This window comes from Pungitius pungitius, chromosome 12, assembly GCF_949316345.1.
Source record: "Pungitius pungitius chromosome 12, fPunPun2.1, whole genome shotgun sequence".
NCBI lineage: Eukaryota > Metazoa > Chordata > Actinopteri > Perciformes > Gasterosteidae > Pungitius > Pungitius pungitius.
In genome coordinates, this window is record NC_084911.1 from 19,992,236 (window position 1) to 20,015,085 (window position 22,850).

The 22,850-nt window shown below is 42.4% G+C and overlaps 1 protein-coding gene across 1 annotated transcript in view; it reads right to left on the reverse strand.

Moving 5' to 3' along the window:
* LOC119221035 (meiosis inhibitor protein 1) overlaps positions 1 to 22,850 on the reverse strand; it is a 43,057-nt gene that overhangs the window by 10,389 nt on the left and 9,818 nt on the right. The window contains exons 9-25 of the mRNA XM_062565860.1: positions 19,920 to 20,129; positions 18,508 to 18,674; positions 17,457 to 17,565; positions 16,933 to 17,052; positions 16,074 to 16,173; positions 13,880 to 14,014; positions 13,406 to 13,520; positions 12,329 to 12,420; positions 12,058 to 12,205; positions 11,570 to 11,681; positions 10,561 to 10,621; positions 10,149 to 10,246; positions 7,810 to 7,990; positions 6,703 to 6,853; positions 4,307 to 4,486; positions 3,738 to 3,845; positions 3,433 to 3,619 (exon numbers count right to left, since the gene is read on the reverse strand). Of these exons, the coding sequence (XP_062421844.1) occupies positions 3,433 to 3,619; positions 3,738 to 3,845; positions 4,307 to 4,486; positions 6,703 to 6,853; positions 7,810 to 7,990; positions 10,149 to 10,246; positions 10,561 to 10,621; positions 11,570 to 11,681; positions 12,058 to 12,205; positions 12,329 to 12,420; positions 13,406 to 13,520; positions 13,880 to 14,014; positions 16,074 to 16,173; positions 16,933 to 17,052; positions 17,457 to 17,565; positions 18,508 to 18,674; positions 19,920 to 20,129 (2,274 nt within the window). The remainder of the gene's footprint in view (positions 1 to 3,432; positions 3,620 to 3,737; positions 3,846 to 4,306; positions 4,487 to 6,702; positions 6,854 to 7,809; positions 7,991 to 10,148; positions 10,247 to 10,560; positions 10,622 to 11,569; positions 11,682 to 12,057; positions 12,206 to 12,328; positions 12,421 to 13,405; positions 13,521 to 13,879; positions 14,015 to 16,073; positions 16,174 to 16,932; positions 17,053 to 17,456; positions 17,566 to 18,507; positions 18,675 to 19,919; positions 20,130 to 22,850) is intronic.

The following is a 22,850-nucleotide window of genomic DNA, read 5'->3' on the forward strand; positions in this document are numbered from 1 at the left end:
CAGCAGTGCATTACATTAAAATGTCTCCCTGCGGACTGCCGCTGCATTAGAGGTTAATACGAAGTGTATATTAATGCAAATTACAGTGGGCTGAGCCGGAGCACATGCACGGAGGGGGGGCTGTGATCCCCCGGGGGGGCTGCGATGAGCAGAAAGCAGGCAGAGACGAACCGCAGCAACGGTTAGTGAATCCCCCGCTGCCCCCTGGTGCCCTGCAGCCGAGATCATTGACCTGAACATTTACACACAGTGACACCGTCTGGTCGACACCCTGACCAGAAACAACAGCCACGTCTGGGAATCGAACCCTATATACTTATATATATATACTTATTTCTTTATTTAGACCATCTTCACTTCACTTTGTAGAAGATTTAGTTTTGTAAAGTAAAGTCAATATTCATAGAGTGTTTTTCACAGACCACGAAGGGCTGTACAGGACAAGAGAAAAACTCTATCAACAAAAGGGACAATTAATAACAAACACAGGAGAGACGAGACATCGTAAAACAAAGTTTAAAAGCAGGAATAGGCTTTACAAAAATGCTGCTGAGTGAATATTATTATTCTGCCTAAAAGCTCAATGACCACGGCGTGTAGGAGGTATTCACATTCATTACTCAAGTAACAGTACAGATACTAGGGTTTAAAAAGTCTTCTGTAGAAGTTGGAAGTATCAACTCAAGCTTTTTACTTAAGTAAAAAAAGGACTGCTTTCAAAAGTAATTAAAACGTAATGCAAATTCAGCGGAATGTTTTTGAAAGCCATTAGCTCGTGGAACTTGCAGCGCAGATTAGTCGTCTTTGCACCCAACCATTAAAAAAAAGGGTTGGCTGGCCGGTAATTGGTTGGGAGAGGGACATTTCGCCTGAGCTCTCTGCCACGGACACCTTGGGAAGAGGCTTTTCTGCCTTACTCCTTGCTGGAGTGTGACATGATTTGTTACAGTTGATTTGTGTCATCTGCAGGTGCATCGTGGAGAAAACCAATAGGGTGTTACTTGACCCCTGTGACGAGGGACAGACAGAAGACCTGAGATATCAGAGCTGATCAAGCTGTAAATCAGCTACAAGGAACCTGAGCAAAGGGTTAAGAGCGATGATGAAGTGATTTACAATAATTAACACGTGACAAGATGAATGCATGTATGATCATCTCAAGTTCAGCAGTTGACACATATGAGTTTATACATATGTATATACGGGGGAAAAAGACAGCTGCTTAATATAGGGGTCAAAATCAAAGAGAATTGCATAAGTTGCAGGGAGCAGCAGAAGAGAGTGGATCATGGGAACAAGTCCAATGACTACTAAGTAGATTTCTGTGTCCAGTCACCAATTACATTGACACAATCCAAGATCTGATGTAAAAAAAAGGAGAGAATTTAAAATTTGGAATGAATTCTTTGTTGTTGTTATTTTTCCACGCACACAAATATGTCGGTGTGAGCAGCCGCGTGGCAGAGGGCACCAGAGGGACCACTTCCACCCTACTGGGGCGACCATTAGCCCCCCAGTTCTAACCCTACACAGCAAATTTCAGAGAGTTCAATTGACTCTGTGAGATTCAATTTTAAGTCTAAGCTGGTGTTTATTTTGTCCCAATCTTGTCAGTGTTAAATCAACACTCAACAAAGTATTAACAATTTAACTCGGAAAAAGTGTCAAAATAAATCTGCTCAGTGTTGAATACAACGTCATTTAGCTGATGCTTTTATCAAAAGCAACTTATATTGCATTTTTAACACATGGGGTTTACATATTGCTCAGTGACACTTTAACATGGAACATGGGAAAGACAGGGTTCAAACCAACAACCCTGTGGTTCCTGATGCACCCTCATTAATCCATGCACCACATCACATGGAGGTAAGCCTGATACCAACAAGTGTGACACTGTACAGTTACATTTAAAACCTATCAAAGAGTTCATTTAACTCTACTAAGTGTTGTAAATGAATGTGATCTTGACACTGGATGATGACTCCAGCTCTTTAGTACAATTTACTCTGTAAGAGTTGAATCTTTTTGCAGTGTGATTTCAACTCTGAACTTGCTGTGTAGGGGAAACACTGCTAATCAACATGCTATCAGCTACAGTGTCGAACGCAGAACTGAGGTCCAGAAGTACCAATAAAGAGCAGACTGCTTGTGACTTCTTGTGCCACAGATTCTATAGATTCAAAATGTCTCTTTGAGATAACTTCCCCAATGTGCACTTCATTTGCTTAGTTTATACTCAACTTTGAAAATTACATCAAAGCTGACACTGTTTACTTCTGCAATTCACTGGATGTAGGAATACAAACAAGTCTTTAATAGCAACCTCATGCAGACCGATACTACCATCTGTTGAAACTCAATCAATAACATGCACTTCATGCAGGAGAGAACTAGATAAACAGCTTCTGCACTGACGGAGGATGCTGGAAGGATTCGTCTTAACGGAGGATTAATGCTTCTTCCCTTCCACCATTAATCAGAAGCGACAAGTGTTCTGGGACCTGTTTTCCATTTCAATTCAATTTAGAAGCAACCGAGATCTAAGGGAGACTTTGTGATTACATTTCAGCTAAACCAAGTTAGCCTGGCAAAAGAGCCAAAACGAATTACACCACCACATGTGCTACCTATAAAGGGCAAAGACAGCAGTACGACATAATATCACGGGACGTGAAAAGCATTCTTAGTTGGTGATTAATGAAGGGTCAAATTTAATCCAACATGAACTCTGCAAAGTGTTGGAGTAAGACGATGAAAAGACAGATTTCTGAGAGCAGTTTGATAATTTTACTCCTCTTAATGTGCTCGTAATGAGCTCACCTTCAATGATGTCTCGATTCATTCATTTTAATGATTAGAACCATCAGAGGGAAAATGTTGGCACAGCGTACGACCCAACAAACATAAATCAACATACCTATTCTTTCCTATGAGAATAATGAAAGTGATTTTTTATCATGTTGAAAAATAAAATGAAGCTCAATTACCTAATTAATCCATGCACTTTATAGATGTTTTACAGTCTGGAAAATGTTCTTTACATATCGTCTAAATCCCCAATATCATTTGTTTGAGTGGCAGTGTCTAAGTGGCTGCTAGATTGTTCCACCAAAGTTTTCGGTTTACATTTTCAATCCTACTCTCACTCATATTTTATTCAACGCCAGAATTTTTTTTACTGGGAAGAGCAGAGACAAGCAAAAGGTTCCTCAGCTCGTTTTTATTCACCTGCCAGCAATGTGTCTCAAGAGGTCCTGACGGCAAAATCTATCAAGTAGCAAAACTGGCAACTAACACACATTTTTATATTGCAATAATACAGCTTGTCATTATTTATAAATTCTTTCGTGGCTCATCTCATCCCTGAGCGACAGGACTGTGATGGTTTATATATATATATGTGAGTATATGTATGTTTCTGTCTCTTACCCTGTGCTGTGTGTCCCAGTCCAAGCTCCTGGCTCATGTTCACGCTGAGCATCTTTAATGCCTGCAGCAGGGCCGGCCTAAGGTTGGCACACAAGTCAGCGTCATAGTCTCTTTGACTAGAAATAACAGCTTCCAGCACAGCCAGGGCTCGCCCTGCCAGGTCAGCCTCCCTGCTGCAAACCATGTCCTGTAGTCACACAGACAGACGCTCGCTCAGACCCATCCTTTGGGATTACCTTTCTACACCAGTGTTGTCTTAATAGAGTAAAGCGGTCATGAATATAGGTGAAAAAGCTAGTTCTTACCAGGAGGGTCAACATGACAGCCGGGTGCTCCTCGATCAGAGTCAGCAGCTCCATGACCTCGGTGTCTGGCTCCTGGTCCGGTCCTTCGTCTGCATGACTTTCTCCCCCCTCCGGTATGAGTTAGGGAATGAAATCCAACCATTTCACACCAATTATTTATTTTAAAACACATACTAACAGCTTGTCAGAGTGAAATTCGAGCTTGGATGTGTACAATGTGGAAACAAATTAAGCATTTTTTGTTTTTATTAGCCAACCAAAAAAACTCCCCTTACTATTGCCAACCATTCAGGCCCCCCCCCTTAAGCCAATCCCCTAGAGAAATGACACTGGTTGGTTTGATAGTTCTAACAGCTGTCATGGACTGGAGTTTTGGACTATTGGAGGGGTCAGAGAGCATTGGATTTACTGATCATGCCGAGATTTAAAGGACATTTCCTAGAATATAACAAAAACAAATTGTAACATACATTACCCAACCAGGTCAAGTGTGTGAAGTAAAGAAATGTGCCTGTCCTTCTCTGAACCGTTACCAATGACGAGATGGAAGTAAAACAATCAGCTGTTACCGGCTGTGCATCTCTGTGCTGAGCTTGCTTGGTCAACCACAGTTCCAGGACCAGGGACCCGTAGTTCTCTGCTAGATCTGGATATCTCCAGATGAAGTGCAGGAGAGCAGGATGGTGAATGTAGAGGGAGGGGAAGCTTTGGCAGGAGGACAGTGCCTTGCTGATGCAATTCAGAGAAGCCTTGAGTGGGTTGGGGAAAAAAAGAAGTAATAAGCTGAAGCTCTTTCTTTGGGAAGAGCATACTACGGTAACCAGTTTTTAAAAAAAGCCTGAATGTGAGACTGCTTTTAAACCACCACCAAGGCAGAGCCATAAGTCACAGCAAGACGTGTCCTGTAATCTCCAGCTTACACATGTTCATAGTACACACTATTCAGCAGTGGGAGAAATACCCGTTTGCACTTGGTGCACCAAGCTCACGCTCCGGTGTTCTGCTGCATAGACACAAGTAATATAAAAAAGTTCATGCACACAAGGTGATTTACTATACTTTACCACAAGCATTGCACAACTCAACGCACGGGATAAGACTGTTAATAAAATCAGAGAAACCACGCAACAGCTATGCCTTCAACAGAATCCACAGCACTCTCTCTAAATGTCCTATTTGGGGTCACTTAAGGTCCACAAATATCTTTTCTCGCACTCACTATCAATATTGTTAAATGAAGGCTTTCAATATAAATAACTAACGCAACTAGACAGAAACAACTTTTATTTTTTTCTTAATATTCTAGAGAATGAAACATTTGGTGTTCAGACTTTTTAGGTGACAAAACAAAAATTATGAATTTGATACAATACCTGACATAAATATCACAACACCCGATAGTTACAATACAATACTGGTATATTTATCTATAAAAGTATTATATAAAACATTTGTGTGGTTCCCTTTTTTTCCAGCTTGTTTCTGCCAAGCTGTTTGAACACTTAACAAATGCATTAATATTAGTATTAGCAAAATATCAATGAAAACTACTTGGTGCCATCATAGCATTGATTATACATGGCTGTGTCATGTAGCCAAAGTATTTCCAGATTTTACATCTTTTCCTCCAACAAGCCGAGTACAGTCGGCAAGAGCTTGTGCTCCTGAACCCTCAGTGACATCACGTGCTAAGTGGTTGAGTGAGAGAGTCTGTGAAGGCTTGAAATGATGAAAATAGACACACTTTGCTACAACATGTCACATAACCATGACAACATAAAGAAATACGATTTACAATTGAGGGTATTCATTTAATACTTTTTACTCTCTGATTTGAGCATCTTTATGGCTTGTTCCTCAAAAGAAATTAGCTCAATGATCGTTTTTGTCAAAATTGCTTTGATGACAACATTTTATTTTTCATAACGAAAAAAAATCATCTGAATTGATGTGTTTTTTTCCTCCACCTTTAATCCTTGGCGTTTGAAATGTTTAGGTTTTAATTTGACATTCTTAACACACGTGTGCTGTCCTCCTCGTCTTTTGCCTTTTTCTACGCCTCTGTGCTTTTACTGGTTTTCCCGTTACACGTTGCAATGATTCCCAGGGGCTCAAAAGGTCGGCCTGAGAGCCTCAAACACTCAACGATTTGACAATGGGACAGAACTAAACCCTCATGGAGTCAGCAGGAGAGCCCCTCAAAGTGTGAGTAGGTAAGCGTGCAGAGTGGGCGCATGTCTCCCATCAGCGATCACGCGCTGTGTAGCCCCGCCTCCTTGCAGTCAGTGTGTGCAGGCAGCATTAAATGGATTGGAGCAGTGAGTGTAAATGAAGAATCAATACTAAAAATATCCAAAATCATTTTTGTTTTCTCAAAACACTGTGCAACATTACTTTTAGGAGGTCTTAAGTTTCAATCAAGTATTTTGCACACAGCTATTTGATATTATGTACTGTGCTTGAAACGGAATAGAAGTACGTCATTTTAAATCACTCCTGAGCTTTAATTACTACTCGTTGCTGTCAGGTAGCTGAATACGAACTTTGCATCAAAAGATTAATATGATCTGTCAAGCCTGGGTTCTAAGTAAAGCGTGTCCTTCAAATTCATGGTTCCCACATTAAAACTGCTCCAGTCCATGCTGCCTTCCTTCTCTGTGTACAGGAGGAAACGTCACTTTGTACATCTTTGTACATCACGTTCACATAGCAGTGCTTGTGCTAAACCTTTGCTGCTGAATATGCATTGAGGATTTCACGTCATGGTGTTAGGCTGACTCACTGGAGAGAGGATATTAAGTAGAAAATGTAAAACTGGGGCAGAGTACCTTTCGCCTAAGATTTAAATATTCTATTGTAGGAGAATACTGAAGTGGTACTAACAAGACATGGACTGGTACCCAAAAGCCTGCAACACAGTTTTTGTGCTGCTTTTGTAAGCAAAAGTTGAACTGCTCTTAGTTACCGCGTCAAGGTTGGGGCTCTTATCCTGCGTCGCTGCCAGCAGGTAGAGGGCAGAGCGGAGCACGCAGCGAGGCGGGGCACTGCTGGCCTGCGCCTGCACCGAGTGCAGCAGCCACATCACGCTGGAGAACACCGTCTGGTCCGGGAGAAGTCTGGATCACAGCAGTGAAAACCTTCACTTTGACTGTAACAAGTGCATGTGACCAAACACTTGTATGTGTATGTCTGACGCAGACACCCACCCACACACACACGTACACACACTTGAACGTCAATCACAGCCCAGCAGACGAGGTGAGGGTGACGGCGATGGAGTGGATAAACAAACCAACTCTGTGTGCAAAGCAGACCGAGCGCTGCCCGGCTGTGTCCATGTCCCCAAACTCGGTGTCTCTGGCTCAAGAATGCACACACGGACCGTCTGGATGAACACCAACGATCTACAGACCCTCTCCCTGAGTACACACTCCTCCCACGCTATGAAAAGCTCTGGCCACAGCTCCCATTAATCAAGATGAGACCACACAGAGGAAAGGGGGCGGATTGTATCCCCTTTCCCTTGGGGTGGGGGTGGGGGGGTACAACCAAAGTTACAAAAGAGGAGACATTAAACTCCATATATATCAAAGCGGGCAAAGGATTACTGAGGTCATAAAATATGTACTTAAGCCCCTCTGTGAAAACGGGGAGCCGAGTAGTAATCTGATATAAAGTCAGTGTTGTCTGCTAAACTGTGATTTAACTCACACGCCATATGTTCTGCCTACGTGGTGGTGTATGAAGGAAGTTATGACTCCTGGACTTTCAGAATGTTTTGTATATACTCTTTAGATCGATTCTCTCAACACCCTGAACTATAATCTCCCTACAATGAAAAATTACAGCAGTAACGACCCCACGTGCTTACAACAAGAACCTGGGTCATTAATTGGTTCATTTCATTTCAAATAGAGGTTGTTTTTGGCACTTAAACTGAACAAAGATTCACATTGAAGGTAGAATGTTTGCATAAAGAATTCTCTGTGAGCGTGTCTAAAATGTGCGTGCAGGAGATGAAAATGTTTCCATGGCTGTCCTGTGTTCCAGTGACCATGTGGAGGCCGTTTACCTGTCTCCCTGCTGCAGGGCCAGGTGCAGCATTATCACCAGACAGTACTGGGTGGCTCTGGGCCCTTTGTAGTCACTCAGCTGGAGGCCCGGCGCCTCGCGCAGCAGAGCGGGCCAGTCCGACAGACGACAGCACAGAGCGGGAAGGTTGTACACCAGAAGATTCTTCACCTCCTCCATATCTGGCGGATGAGCAAGGACATCAAACAGTAACAGGATTGAGTTCTTGGTCGATGTTTGAAACAAGAACAGGAAAAAGTTACACAGGAAATAGGAAATAAGATCTGGATGAGGAAAATATGTGTATATTAAATTAAAACACTTTCTAAAACACTTAAGAGATCATTAACCATTCATTTTGGTCTGACGACAGATTAAATTAACTACTGAGCGAGTTATTCGGACTTCACACTTTCCCTTCTTTTTAAGCATGTGATTTGCATATAAAATAATTCATTTTTCTAATTGCTTTATAATGGAGAATGCAAAATATAACATATATATAATATATAACATACAGGGTTCAAAGAACAGGTATTTTGACTTCACACTTTTACATATATTTGCCTCGTTTTCAAACATAACGCCATTATCTGCATATATCAAACAAGCTTTCAATGTCCTGATACTGTGTTTTCTTTGAAACGCCAAAAATATGCAATATGGCAAAGCTAAAGAATGTTAACAAAATATACGACTGAAAAGAATAAAGACTGGGACGGGAGGTAAAAGAAAATGGTACATATAAATCAAAGATACAGTATAAAATGGTAAAAGATAAAGGGGTGGGGGGGTTGTTAAGCCCAGCAGGGAATTCAGATTTCTTTTTCTGCAGCAGCTAAAACAGTGGGACTATCTGCACCGAGCCATTGCCTCCATCTCCAGGTGGTCTTTATGGAGCTGGTGAGACAGAGGGGTGAGGCAGGGAGGTATTGGGGGGAGAAAATGAGATTCAGCTCATGAGGAGGAGAAAGAAACGGAAAAGATGACGTTTGAAACATGGCACAGAAAACAGAGCAAATGGTACAGAATGCAGCCTCTTAAAAGGTCTGGAGATTTAAATTTAAAAAAATGTAATTTCAACCTTTCATTGAGGAAACAGGGAGGGAATAAACACACCATATGCAGGATATGAGGGAATTGCAAGAGAGCAGGGGCAGAGCAGAGGAAAAGGATGACAAAAAGGGAGGTGTCAAACAGGCACAGGGGTCACTGATGTATGACCATACAGACGCTATAAAGCCACAGCGAGGTCTGTGGGGAGAAGACCAGCAATCGGCCAAAGTGACGAAGAAAATGGGTTTCAAATAAATAGACAAGGAGGGAAGAATACGAACAGGACCCCAAGGGGAAGAGAGCCCCGGAGAAACCAAAGGCATTGTTTACAAAGCACAGACAATATGAGGACAAAGGGGCACCAGACACCAATGAAGCCTTCACCTCCAGGAGAGAAGAATAGAAGAAGAATAGAGCAACGTCTCAAAGGGAGGAATGAGGAACACAGCAAGTTAGAGGAAGAAATTGAGAAGCAAAACTACAAGTCCAACAAAGCAGTGACATGTCACCTACGACCCAGGATTCGATCAAGAGGATTGAGAAGATGGTACAATCGCCACTCGTGCAAAAGTAGAAATGATACACCATACAAATAATGAAAATAATAAAACACAATGAAAACGCTAAATGAGTAACAACTGCAAAATGAGGAACAACGTCCTAGATTTCCTTTTAGCTGCTAAGGTGAACGGGACTGGAAGGGAGACACCACTTGAGTGTAGCATTTGTTTAGCATCACTTAGCTCAGGTTACCTTCCCTTGATAACATGTACTTCCGTCTGACACAATCAGGAGCCGTGCCCTTTAATTGGAGCTGTTTGGCATTTAGAAAACTATTCATCAGCTGTCTTGCACAGCGACTGAGAAGCGCTGCTCGTGTTTAATTAAAGGCCACTTCACACGTTCAGCATGTTCACAGGCAAGGGTTCCTAAAAGGAATGTTCTCCAAAAACTCCCAATTGTTGTTTGGTTTATTAAATAAATGTTCTATAGCCGGACAGATTTAGTTTGTTGAACATCCAGTCAGGTGGGAACTTCGTTCAACGCACAATTCTGCTATGCAAAACTTCCCAGTTGAGTGGCAGTAATAAAGAACCGTGTTAAGAGTTCCCTTCAGAAAACCTTGTGTGACAGGAGTCCACTGGGATTGTCACTGTCCAATAGACAGTCAAAATGAAGATGAAAACGATTAGAATAAAACAATAAAAATTCAATAAAAACAAAGTGAAATGATTGAAAATGGCATTTCATGCAGCTGTGTGTGTGTGTGTGTGTGCATTATACCATGCTGACATGAATCAGAATCAGGGTCTGACTGATAAAGCAGACACATGCTGAGTTCCTGAAGAAAAACACAGCATGATATATTCAGGTAGGGGTGCCTGAAAGAATTGGAAAGAGGGAAAAATTCATAATCACAGAAATACACTAAAATAAGTAGAAAATAAAAAACGAGCGAGGGCACCTATGATAAACTCTTTTCTAATGTGAAACGGCGAGGGGAGCCGAGACACATAGGCTTACACGCACAATGCAGACACACACACACGTCTCTGAAGCTACAGATCTGTCGCCCTGGAATTATCTGTCTCGTAGTTCACTGTGCACCATCAGGGAATGATAATAAGAACCCAACTTTACGAGGAACCGCGGTTGCACACACAGTGTGTCCTTGGGCTACGGTGGTACACTTCACCTCTTTCCTGCACAGAGGAGCCCTTTGTGTTCCAGAGGCAGCCTGTAGAAACCAGAGGACGCTGCAGGGAAGGGAGAAGAGTCGAATAGAGGAATAAACATACAACACAAAAGACATACTGTAGCACGGGACACCTGTCAATGTGGCGCCAGAGATCAGTCGCATGATTCAGCCTCGTTACATTTGAATACCACATTAAGGGGGAGCTCATCATTCGGCACATTGGAGGTAAAGTAACAGCAGTCCTGTTTTTCATTCTGTTTGCTCTTAACGCCTTGCAATGAAGAGACAGATCCTAAGCAGTGTTGCCACAGTTACTTCGGATTACTGACTTAGTTACCGCCTCAACATAAAAATGACAACTGGTTATGCCAACACCAGGGGGGTGTGACTTTATTGTTGCATCTACGTGGCTTCACTTAGAAATCAAATATATATTTGACTATTAATGGAAAAATAGTAACGCACAGTGACTCGGACGAGTAACTTTAATCTGATTACTGGTTTGGACAGGTACTGCTCAGCCACATCAGCAGAAAGGTCTATTCTGCTTTGTTAGTGCAAATATGAGCGTTTCTGTTTAATGCCCCACAAATCGAAACGATGCCCGAGGCTCCGCGGCTCAAGTCAATAATTGAAGCTCGTCGTTTTGACTGCCAGCTTTGGACAGATTGCTTTGCTTTCCCCACAGTGATATAAAATGCAATCAAAAGAAAATCAGGCAATTAGTCCCATCTTTGATGAGCGCAGCACCAACTGTTAGCAGCTTTTACATTACTTTTGTCACTCTCGGTTCTGTTAGTCTGCCCTGATAACACAGATGTGCATTCCTTTGAGTGCAGCAAGCCTGAGAGAAAACCATTTATTGGGACTGCAGAGACATGTTGGTTTTTTTTGTAAAATCATGACATCAATACATTTTTTTGAATGTTTTTACTTGATTTGATTTGGAATTTGAAAAATCGTGGTGTGATGTTGACTTAGGATCCTACAGTGTTCAGTGACTCACCAAGCTTATGTACAAAAGCAGGCATGAGAGAGGGAAGCAGGCTGAACTGGGAGGAGAGGATGGAGTAGAAGTACTGCAGTATCTGAGCGTTGGGTGCATGCTCACACATCCTCTACATACACAGACACACACACAATCACAGACAAATTACGCAAGCACAAGCTGTGAAAACAAATGTCTTGGCTGCTCGTTTCTTACCCTAAACAGAACAAACTTTCTAAAAATACAACGTAATAAAACATTTAGTTTGCACAACAACAGAGGGACAGCTTGATGTTTATGCTCAAATGTCCAAGTGTACACAAACTAATGAAGACGGAGGCTGTGTGGCTGCGCTTAGTAATAGTTATGGAGAAAAAAAACGCCAAACAGAGCAAGGTCATCAACGCCATCCATTTCTCCGGAAAGGAATGTTGTAAATGACAAGATTGAGAGAGTGTGTGTGTGTGTGTGAAAGAGAGACGTGTGTGTGTGCTTTCAGATCTCACAATGATGGTTGGTATCCAGACGGAGTCGCAGCAGCACAGCAGACATTGACAAAGAGACTCCAGTGAGTCCTGATCCTGGCCCTGTTTTGATGGAGCTGTGAACGTGTTCTCCTTCAGAACCGGCTCTGATAAACACTCCTTGGCCAACCTTGGACACACACACAGATGAACTTGACTCCATAGAATACTCAAGTCTTTAACAAACATGTACATTATACATATGGGAAAATGACTCAGTGTTTCCCTCTCTGAACATGGACGACATGCTGACCTGCAGGCAGCATGATAACAGACCATGGACTGGAGCAGAAAGGCCTCACAACTGGAAGCTTGGCTGCTGGTGTTGAACCTCTTCAGACTCCTCTGGAGGACACCAGGGAAAGATGGGAGAACAAAAGTCCCAGGACAACAGAAGAAAGGAGATGTGGACCATGAGACGAGCAAACCCTTGATAATGTGTCACGCTGGCATTACAATTCTGCAAATTAGGCGATGGCAGCCTTTAGCGACTTTGAGGACAGCCAATAGCGACGTTCCTTGCTGAGTAGTTGGCAACACCGGGTAGGAAATGTGTTCTTTTTTCAAGAACATTTAATTAAATGTTCCCGTACATGCCAAAAAGAGCTGCAGTTTTGCGAGAGATACTAATCACTTTAAAGGTTTGATACCTTTATCTCAAACAAACGTCACAGTTCATCTCGAGTCCATTTTGTGCACACGGGGGGTAGAACATTTGAGGACATGACTCTTTGTTTTATAGGTTTTTTTATTCATTCCGTAGATCTCAGAAGTTATTATTTTCATTTTACTTGCTTGGGAGACTTTTTCATGCTTAGAATGTTCCATTTGTTGTAGAATTGGTGGTCACATTGTTTTCTGATTATACAGGGCGGTGTTTCTAGTCTTTGCAGCAGTCAGACAAGTAACAAACCGTTCTACTCATCGATCCTGGATTGAATTTGAATATTCCACCATTTTCTGTACTATATCCTGCACTATGCAAAATCACATGAGGTCACCCCGGATGCGCGGTTCGACAGAGGGAGCTAATGGAAAACCTGGTGGTGCTAAATAGCGACCCTTGCTTACAAACAGACATGTTTATTTTTATTGGCTGGCTGCAATCAGTGCAGGTCGTCCCAGTAAAGTAAACCAAGAATGTGTGGAATGGTTGTGACGGTTCAAGTGACATGCTGCTAGATAGCGATTTAAAGCTGATATGTCACCTGTGATAACCACAAAAATACTCTCTGCAAGACAAAGTCTAAGACAGGTGACACAGGCACTCACTGCCGGTTATTGAACAGAGTGTCGTATATACTTCAGACGTGAGGAAGAATAAACTCACAGAGCCTCGATGCGGAGCGGCAGAGTGCAGTGGCAGCCCTGAAAATCTGTTGGTGATTGCCTCAATCAATGCTGCTATCTTCCCGTACTGGACTGGTCTGGATTGGTGGTTCAATCTGCAGAATTCAGTGACAACAGTTTATACGACGGACATTAAGTAGGTGGGGGAGGGGGAAAGGTAGTGAAGGGAAAAGACAGGCTGTAGATGAGAGGGACATAATGTATGGCTAAGTGCTTACAAGTGTCCAAGCCTTTAGGTCTCTGATTGTGTGTGTGTATTTAATATTAACCGCTGAATGTGTGCAGGTGTGTATTGTCTACGTGTGTTCATCCGTTGGCTCAGTATGTGACTGTGAGGTCCAACCTAGAAAATGTCTGGAAAGATCCATTTGCACTCACACAAAGTCCCAACTTTTTCAAGTGTTGTGGACAGTGTGTCCCTCTGGGTGTATCAGCCGGATGTGATTGTGTCTACCTGAACAGGGCTGATGCAGCGCTGACAGCCTGCGTGGCTACCTGCAGGCAGGGGGAGGAGGCTCCACCTAAAACCACCTCTGACACCGCCTCAAAGCCGGAACCACTGGGAAACAGGCGCTCGCTCGGGGGCTGTCTGTGGTACACAAGTGCCATTTTTAGATGAGGCCTCCAAGCAAAAGGAACAGTTCTTGGACATCCATTAGAGCTGCACGATATGCTGGCTCATCATCGAAATCGCCATGTGTGTCCTTCTCCAGCCCAGAGTGTCCAGTAAACTACCGTGTCCAGACAGGCTTGTTACATAATGAACAGAGTAAAGGTGACCATCATCCTACCAGGGGTATCCTGTATCTCCCCGTACACGGAGCTACAGGTGGTCTGTCCTCCGTGGAAGGGGTCTGCGGCGATGTCAGCATGGCTCGTTGTAAAACACGGACCCCGTCTCATTTAACATGATTTGTGGGTGTCACTATTATGACTTTATGATTTGATTGTTTATACAGTGCATTAGACTAATGGGGGTAAATGCCTCCTTGTGTTGATATGTCCCACAGAAAAAGAAACATTCCAACATCAGCTTTTTCCAATATCATGCAGCCAGGGCATGGACGATACATTCCAGCGGAATCACTGCAAATAATCAATCATCAATTATAATTAACTACCAAATAAAATGACGCTGTTTGGATTCTAATAAGTAAGGAGGAGGGGAAGCCCTTTTGGAACGTTTTGCTCATGGGTTTCTGACGCTTTAGTCCGTTCTTTCTCCTGATCTCTCTGTGCCAATAACACCAGAGGAAGTCGCCCTCCCTCCGTCTCGCTGACGTACACACAGACACTTATCTCCTCTCTGTCAGCAAAGGGACACACAACAAACAAATAGTGCTGACCTATTGGCGTTAAAAGGATCACCAGACTCCCTTCCCTGGTTTAAGGAAGGCTTGCTGTTGTCACAACAGTGGTCACATAGAACATCCCAAATAACCCATCAATGCCCATAAAGGTGCACACAAACACACACAAAGTAACACATTGGTGCTTGTCAATGGGTGCAAACACACAGGAAAACAGCCACAAACAGAGAAATGCTCATTCACACATTTGCAATGTTTGAATTGCCATCACCGCCACAAACCCTTGTGCACACACACGCATGGTCAGCTTTTAGGAGCACTGGTTACTTGTTTTACTGTTCCACTCAGCATAAAAGAGAAATTTCCCTTGCTGTTTGAAATCTCTGGTCCTTGCTATCATCGCCATGTGACGGAGCGAACATTCCATTAAAAGGATGTCAACCTTGCAGAAATATGACAGCATTTTAGTGGCTTGTGATATATTTTCATCTGCGAGCCGGCAGTCACTTAATTAAAAAATAATTAAACTTTCCAGTGCACCATATTTAACGTTTTAGAGGAGGTCTGTGTATATACACAGTAGCAGTCAAAAGTGTGGACACATTTTCTCTTTCAATTTAATGAGAAAGTGTGTCCAAATTTGTGATGGTGCTGTAGCTAAAGTCTAAGTACAAACATGCAGTGATGTACAACATCTTCAAAATACTTGTGATGTTTTGGTGATTTTAAAATGCAATAGCTTAAAAATGAGGAATGACCTTAATCATAATCCTGATGCAATTATATTATAAAATGTGATCAACTGGAAACAAGTTTTACAAAGTGAAATAGATCCCAGGGAAAACTTTAACATTCAACTCAATCTCATTGCATGGTCCTTAGTACCAGGAAGAGGTTTCTGACGTCATTTTTCAATCCTTCTCAGTGCGGCCGGCATCTCGGCTGCAGATAACTCAAAGGCTCAGTAAGTGTCTCCAAGGAAAAGTGCTGCAGCTAACCAGGATGCTAAAACCAAAGCATAATTAATTTTATATACACAACAACACACATGTGGTGGAAAAGTATTTGCACCAATTTTTTTTGCATTAATGTGGATCGAGGCTTTGCCGGCTCAGTGCATATTGATGATACAGTAAGGCCTCTCGTACCTTATTGCCTAAATAATATAGAAATACTGTAGATAACCCGAATAAACTAAAAAGTCATACTGTAAATAATGAAATAAGACACTATATATAGATATATATATAGAAGAAAGATATATTATGTAGGAGAAAGAGAGAGTGAAAGAGAGAAAGAGGGACTCTTATATGTATATATAAAATCGTGTTGTCTCACCTTTCCAGTATCTCAGTAAGGAGCAGCAGACCTTGTTTCGGTACTTCCAGGTTGGTCAACTGCAGAGCCTCCTTCAGACTTCGCACAAGGGACTCAATACCTAACACACAAACCCATTGCGGCTAAACAGAGTCTACTGTAATGATATCTTGTTTATGAGTGAGCAGGGACTTAACAGCACGAGGAATACTTACACCAGACCACCTGTGAACTGGCACAGTTTGTATTGAAATGCTTTTCTGACCTTTTTTTTGTAACCTCCAGTGATAGAAGATTTAAAAACCTGCCTCACCACAGCTTTTACAATTGGACAAAACTGTCACTTAGATATGTGTTGTTAACAGAACACAGGTGCAAACTACTTGCATGGTTAGTTCTGCTTTGTATACACGGCGCAGCACAGACAGCACGCTGTTTTGAGGGGAACTTTTGTCAAATGTCCTGTCTCTATTTATTTGTTCCACGAAAGCTCACAGTGGAAGGAACAGCCGATTTGTTAAGTTGAAATGAGGATTGAGGACAAAGGTTTCCTACAAGCTGTTGGCTTTATTGTGAATAACAACGTTAAACGTGTGATTTCTCACCCATCGTTTAAGTGGTTCCGTCTCCATCCGATCTACAGCGCAGAGCAAACATTAACGTGGTCTGTGTATACGTAAAGCTTAATTTCCCTCATTACGGTTTTGGTTGAATTATTGACGGCTCAGACTTTTGTGCATAAGTTGTCTAATGAACTACATTTCCATCAGTTCATGTTCAGACGTTAACTGATGTACCACAAATGGCCACTTTCCTGCAGAGATTACTCAACACTTTGTCGTTGTGTGTTTGAAACAGCAAGCTGAGAGGGTTCTCTTACCGTAGACCGAGTGGCACTGGGAGAAGAAGAGAGGGTCGTCGGTCAGTAGCAGCAAACAGCTATAAGCAGACCACAGCATCACCTCACTATTACTGCTGGCCAGACGGTCGAATAGAAACTCTACGAGGGCAAAGAGAGAAGGAAAGAGAGAGTACACGAGACAACGTTGCTACACTGATCACTACAACGCTCTTCTGTAGCATCATCACCACATGTCCAAAACAGGGTGTAATGCTGTTATGCAAATTTGGGAAATTATCAACAAAAAAAGGATGTTTATATTCTTTTTGAATCCCCATCCTACCTTAAACTGTTACAAATAAGCCCTGTGCAGTGTGGAAAGGAAAAGTATAAAAGCAAAGCAGAAAGCAACAAAGATAGTAAATAGATAGTAGACAGCAGCAAGATAAATAGTAGAAAATATAAAGAGAGGGAGTTGAAACGTAACAAGAGATGTGTCAATTAATTTGTAGAAGACAAAGCAGAGAAGGCCACAGGCTAGTACGTCTGTCTGTGCATATCACCAGGTACGTCGGCCTGGATGAAGGGAGCGCTGCACTGGGAATGAACCAGGATCGATGCAATACACCTCGCACTGGTCGCCTGCAACGTCTCGTCACCAGTCATCAGCAACTGGACAGAAAAAACATTTCCTGGTCTTTGTGAGAAACCACTTTTCATTGAAAATGGATCTTCCACGTTGTTGCATAGTAGTTTACATTATAGCTAATGATGATAAAAAGAGCAGTATTTTGCTAACTGCCTGGAACTCATCTACAGTACAATGTTGGCACTTGTTTAGCTTGTACATTATTTTCTTTCACGGCTGTCAAAAATGTGTAGTGTGTCGTGCACACGCAATGAGGGGCCTCAAAATGAGAAAGATCGTGTCATTTAACATTTGTCAGACTGAAATGTTTCTAATCCATGAGCTCCTTTAACATTGTCAGTTTGGCAATGGGTGGGGCAAGGATATCAATATTACAGTTCTAAGATAACACTAAACCAAACCGACCCCGAGGTAAATATAGATGAATTAGTTAAATATAAACACTTTCCATGAAACCCTGAGACAGACCACCAATATACAATAGGATGGAAAATCTAAGAAAAGTACAGTATTTTTATTGGCTAAGGACCCAGCTGAGAAAGTATTTGCAAATGTCTAGTTGTTCAGTTTTTGTGTAGCACTGTTACTGTCGTTTGTTCCAAGTTCTCATAGTTTAAATAGAGTGTTGTATCAGTCAAAACACTCCATGACTTCGGTGGAAAGGATCCAATAAGCAACAATATAATTATGTTTTGGGGGATAGATGAATCTAATAAAGATCTACATGAAGACAACGCTAATTTTGTGAGCTGTGGTGTAATGCGAGTCATAACTGAGAAAATCAGAGTCCATGTAATCTACGCATTGATTTCCCAGACATGAAGCTCAAATATTTGTCCAGGGTAAACCCTCCCTGAACATCTATTCAAAGGCCCATTAATCCAGGATTAGAACCTCTTGTTATGGTTACGGTCGGTGTCACTGTGTGGCTCCAGCGATCAGGAGCAGGATGTTTGGACAGAGACCTTTTTCAGCATCAGAGGCAGAGGGCACTGGTCGGGGGACTGTTGCTCTTGGTTTTGGCCGCTGTCGGTGGGGACGTTCTGGTTCTCATGGCACGGGGTCGGATCCCTTTTCCCGTTCATCAGAACTGCCACAGCCTCTGGCAGCTGCACCAGCGATTTCAGCAGACCTAACAGATGAAAGGCACAGAGCAGAAACTGAGGACAGAACTCACTTGAGATACAACTCCAGACACATTGATGCAAGATTGACTCATGATGACAAGCACAACTACCGCAATGATAAAAGTCTAGAATACATTTATACTTTGCTCGGATCAAAACTCAATCCCACAATGCAACAGTTATATTATTAGTAGTTAAATGTTCCAGCTGCCTGGGTTGGCTTTTACTTTCCAGCCACTTGGGGACAAAGTACTAGAACAAAAACACAAGAGCATATATTTATTTTCATGGAAAATTGTTGAACGCTATGTAGATAATACAGCATTAAATTAATCCTTTCCTCAAGTAGCTTAAACGTAAACCTATTAAGATGAAATCTATTCAAAATTACACACACAACAGCAAAATCGTAACTGCAGCCATTTTAAAAATAAGAATAAACCTTGAAACTCTTTTCAAAGGCCACAGTTATCTCAAAATGAATACAATGATAAAAACAACTCCATTCTAGTTATCACCCACTACACAAGCTCGAGACTTTATTAACCTAAAAACTGAAAGCATCTCCGCATAATCCCTCCTCTTACTCCATCTAGCCGCACCGTTTACTGAGAAAGATGGTGATGAACATGTTATTTTATGGCCCAAACCCCCATATTTCATAAGTCATTATGCCTACTAACCGGTGGGGATCTATTCTGAAGAGATAACAGTTTGTGAGTTCACCTCGGTTCTTACAGATTCCCATCAGTCCCAGTCCTGATTCTATCCCCAGCAAATGGAGTGAGATAATGTTTCATTCATGACTACAAATTCACCCACTCTGCCACCTCACTGGCTGCTGATGTGCTTTTTCCATCCATTTTTCATACCATCCTCTCTTATCTTGGCTTGATAAATGTGTTTTTCATGCTTCCCTCGGATAAGCAAGCTGTGCTGTTCTCAAAAAACTTCAAACCTGTCCAAGACGGCAATTCAATCTCACTTACATTTTCTGCTGCTTAAGAAAAATACATCGTGCCGATCTTTTTTTACATGTCATTTAGCTGACAATCAGTGCATTTCCACATAGAGATACAAACTCAGAAGTTACGGCAACTAATGATCTCACGCATTCTTGTACCCAGTCATTTTGAAAAACCTAAATCATGAAAGCTTTCAGTTCAATAAGTCCTTTTTGTATAGACAGTATATCCTGGCTTTGCTTAAGACAGCTGAATAAAACAAGTTAAAGGTGTTTTTCTGCTCACCAACACAGTTTGTGGTGAGATTGGGGGAGCTGGCATTGGCCAAAGTCTGCAGCAACAGCATACACACTCTGTCCTTGATGGCGATGGGCAGAGACTGAGCTGCAGAGCCGCCGGCCGTCCTGAACAGTTTGAGCCAAACATACACGACCGACGCCTTCAGCGCTTCGTCTGGGTAGAGCAGGGCCGAGCACAGGTGCTCCAGCAAGGGCACTGGAGGACAGAACACACAACACACACAGCAAAAGAAGTGATCCCACGGGAAAACCTCTTTGTGCATATATGCAATAAATCAAGTGAATTGTGTGTTTAATGTGTGCACGAGGAGCACATAGAAAGACGAATGTGAGAGTTTGAAAGACAAGTGACAGGAAGTGTTTGCTGTGTTGGAGTCCAGAACACAGCAGTCTTAGTTAGATTAAGAAACACAATATTTTCCCTCTAGACTGATTTCCATAATGTCGTCTGATACAAAAAGCTGCTCATCCAACGACGGGGAACAAGAACAATATAGCTTGTCACAGGATGCATAATTCCCCCTAAATATATAACGCGGATATTAGAACAGCTGTTGTCGGAAAAATAGGGTCACGGATGAAAAATACTGAAGTAACTTTTTCATAAAAGGGAGGAGCAGACAAAGTTGTTCTGAGGTTTGTTTAAGATGAATATATTGTGAAAGAAGCACCGATTAACAGCACAATGACAGCATCGAGGCGACAGGATTGAAATGGAGCAAACACTTTGGAACAAAGTCTGTGTGTGACTTTCACCTGAACAACCTTTAAAAAGATGACAGACAATGCTAAAGAAAACATGGAGGGAAAGCTTCCGTGGAGATGAAAGCAAAGATTGCTATTGAAGACACATAACAGTAAGATGACAGGCTTAGGAGAGAAAAATAAGGAGATTATACCAATGCATAGGGAAGGAGAGGATGCTTTTCTCTGGGACTCACAAGTTGGCTCACGGACAAAGAGACAGAATGACTGAGAATCTGAACACAGGCTGGAAAGACTCTTGTGGAGAGAGTGACAGTGCAAACGAGGAGACCGATAAGAAGAGCTGGTGGAGGCAGAAAGGCTGAGTAAGAGAGAGAGAGAGAGCCAGAGCGGGAGAGACCATCAGACGGATGTGGAGAGGGAGGGGCTTCCACAACAGAGTCAGAAGAGTGGAGAGAGATGGAGGACTAAAGAGGAACCGGAAGAGACACAATCAAGGACACATAAACAAAGTGAAACTTAATAAGCTGAACTCATCAAACAAAGATATTTAAGGCCTGACTGACCTGGAGGCCTGACCCTAAATAGTTATTGAGATACAACTCAAAGTGAGTAATAATTTGAACATTACTGCATTGTCTTGTTATCATAAATAAATGGTCAAATAAAACATTACATTATTATTTGGTACATAACAAAATACATTCAATCACAAGCAAAAAGTGACACGCTATCATCACGTATGTGCTTTGCTGCTACGATCTCTGCCAATCAGGGATCTTATTGGACAAAGTGTTTACTTGACAGCTGTAGTGCTTTATAATTGGGGACACGATCTAATCATCAGAGAAAATGCAAAAATACACAGAAAAAGAGAGCCTTTGAGAGCAGAGGGTGAACGACGTTGAAGTGCAGCGCTGAAAGAGGACGGAGAGAGAGCCGTCTGCTCTGTGGAGCAGATCCAAACCTGTGTGATGCTCCCAGACGATTTGATTAAACCGGCATTTTGTGGCGCATATGTGAAGCCCCAAAGGCAGACGCACAAAGCTAAGACGTAACAATCAAACATTTGTCATTTGCTTTCTCGAACACAACACAAAGGTTCCTTTCTGTCTTGTTGTACCATTGTGAACCACGACTGTTTGTTTTTTGATCGTTTTGCTACAGCCTGCTTGACTGAGCCTGGATTCTGACTTGTAGCTTCCCATCCAAATATACCATCATTTCCGGACTATTGAGCACCCTTTGAATTGACATTGTCACATGAGATATTTACACATTTATTTGATTTGTAAGCGGGTTTTGGGCTGGCGTGGTGTAACAGTGATCCAGCGTGTTCTCCTCTTGTTGGGCATTTAAAACTGCTTGTATTTAGGAGGTTTATGGCTGAGATTTCCTTTGTTAAAGTCCCCAAGGACAATAACCAAGGAGTCTGGGTTGGTCGTATCTGGTTGGCGAGTGTGCGCTGTGCCTCGTGCTCGTTGCCCGCCGGCGGCACGTAAACACCGACCAGGATGAATGAAGCAAACTCACGGGGGAGTAGAAGGGTTTGCAGTTGATGATCAAAGATTCCACACCAGGAGAACAGTGTTACGTCGTTGCACAGGCTGATGTTGGAGTAGAAGCAGATTCCTCCACCCTTCGTCTTGCCGGAGAGATCCGTGTCGCGGTCCGCTCTGAGCAGCTTGAGCCCACCAGCTGGAGCCCGGTATCGATCCATTTTACATATGTTCTGCTGTATATTGAGAGGGGGGGAGGATTGGTATTATCTCAATATTGGGGGGGGACACGACCCCCCTAAAGAATGCGTGGTTACACCCTTGTGTTCACCCAGTCTTCAAGAACGTTTTCAAGTTGGGGCCATCTCCTTTCATTTCCTCTTTCTGCATTGAGTAAGTTCTTCACGTTGCTGTCTACAAGGTCTCTGTTTCCTTCTCCGACAGCCACATTGATTGCCGGTAACTTAAATGCTAAATCATATGCATTCCTACGTGTATTTTCCATGACGACTGTTTAAATATGATGTGCAAATTATCTCGCTCTCGTGCGTTAACCCGTAAAAAAATGATACATTAGCCGCACCGTTGTAGCGTGGGAAAAAAGAAGCGGCTTATAGTCACCTGGACTATAAGCCGGATGGAAAACAGCTAATTTTGGCAGTTTGATCCACTGAAATGTTGCATTATTGTGTAGAGAAAAAGGAGCCGGTTCA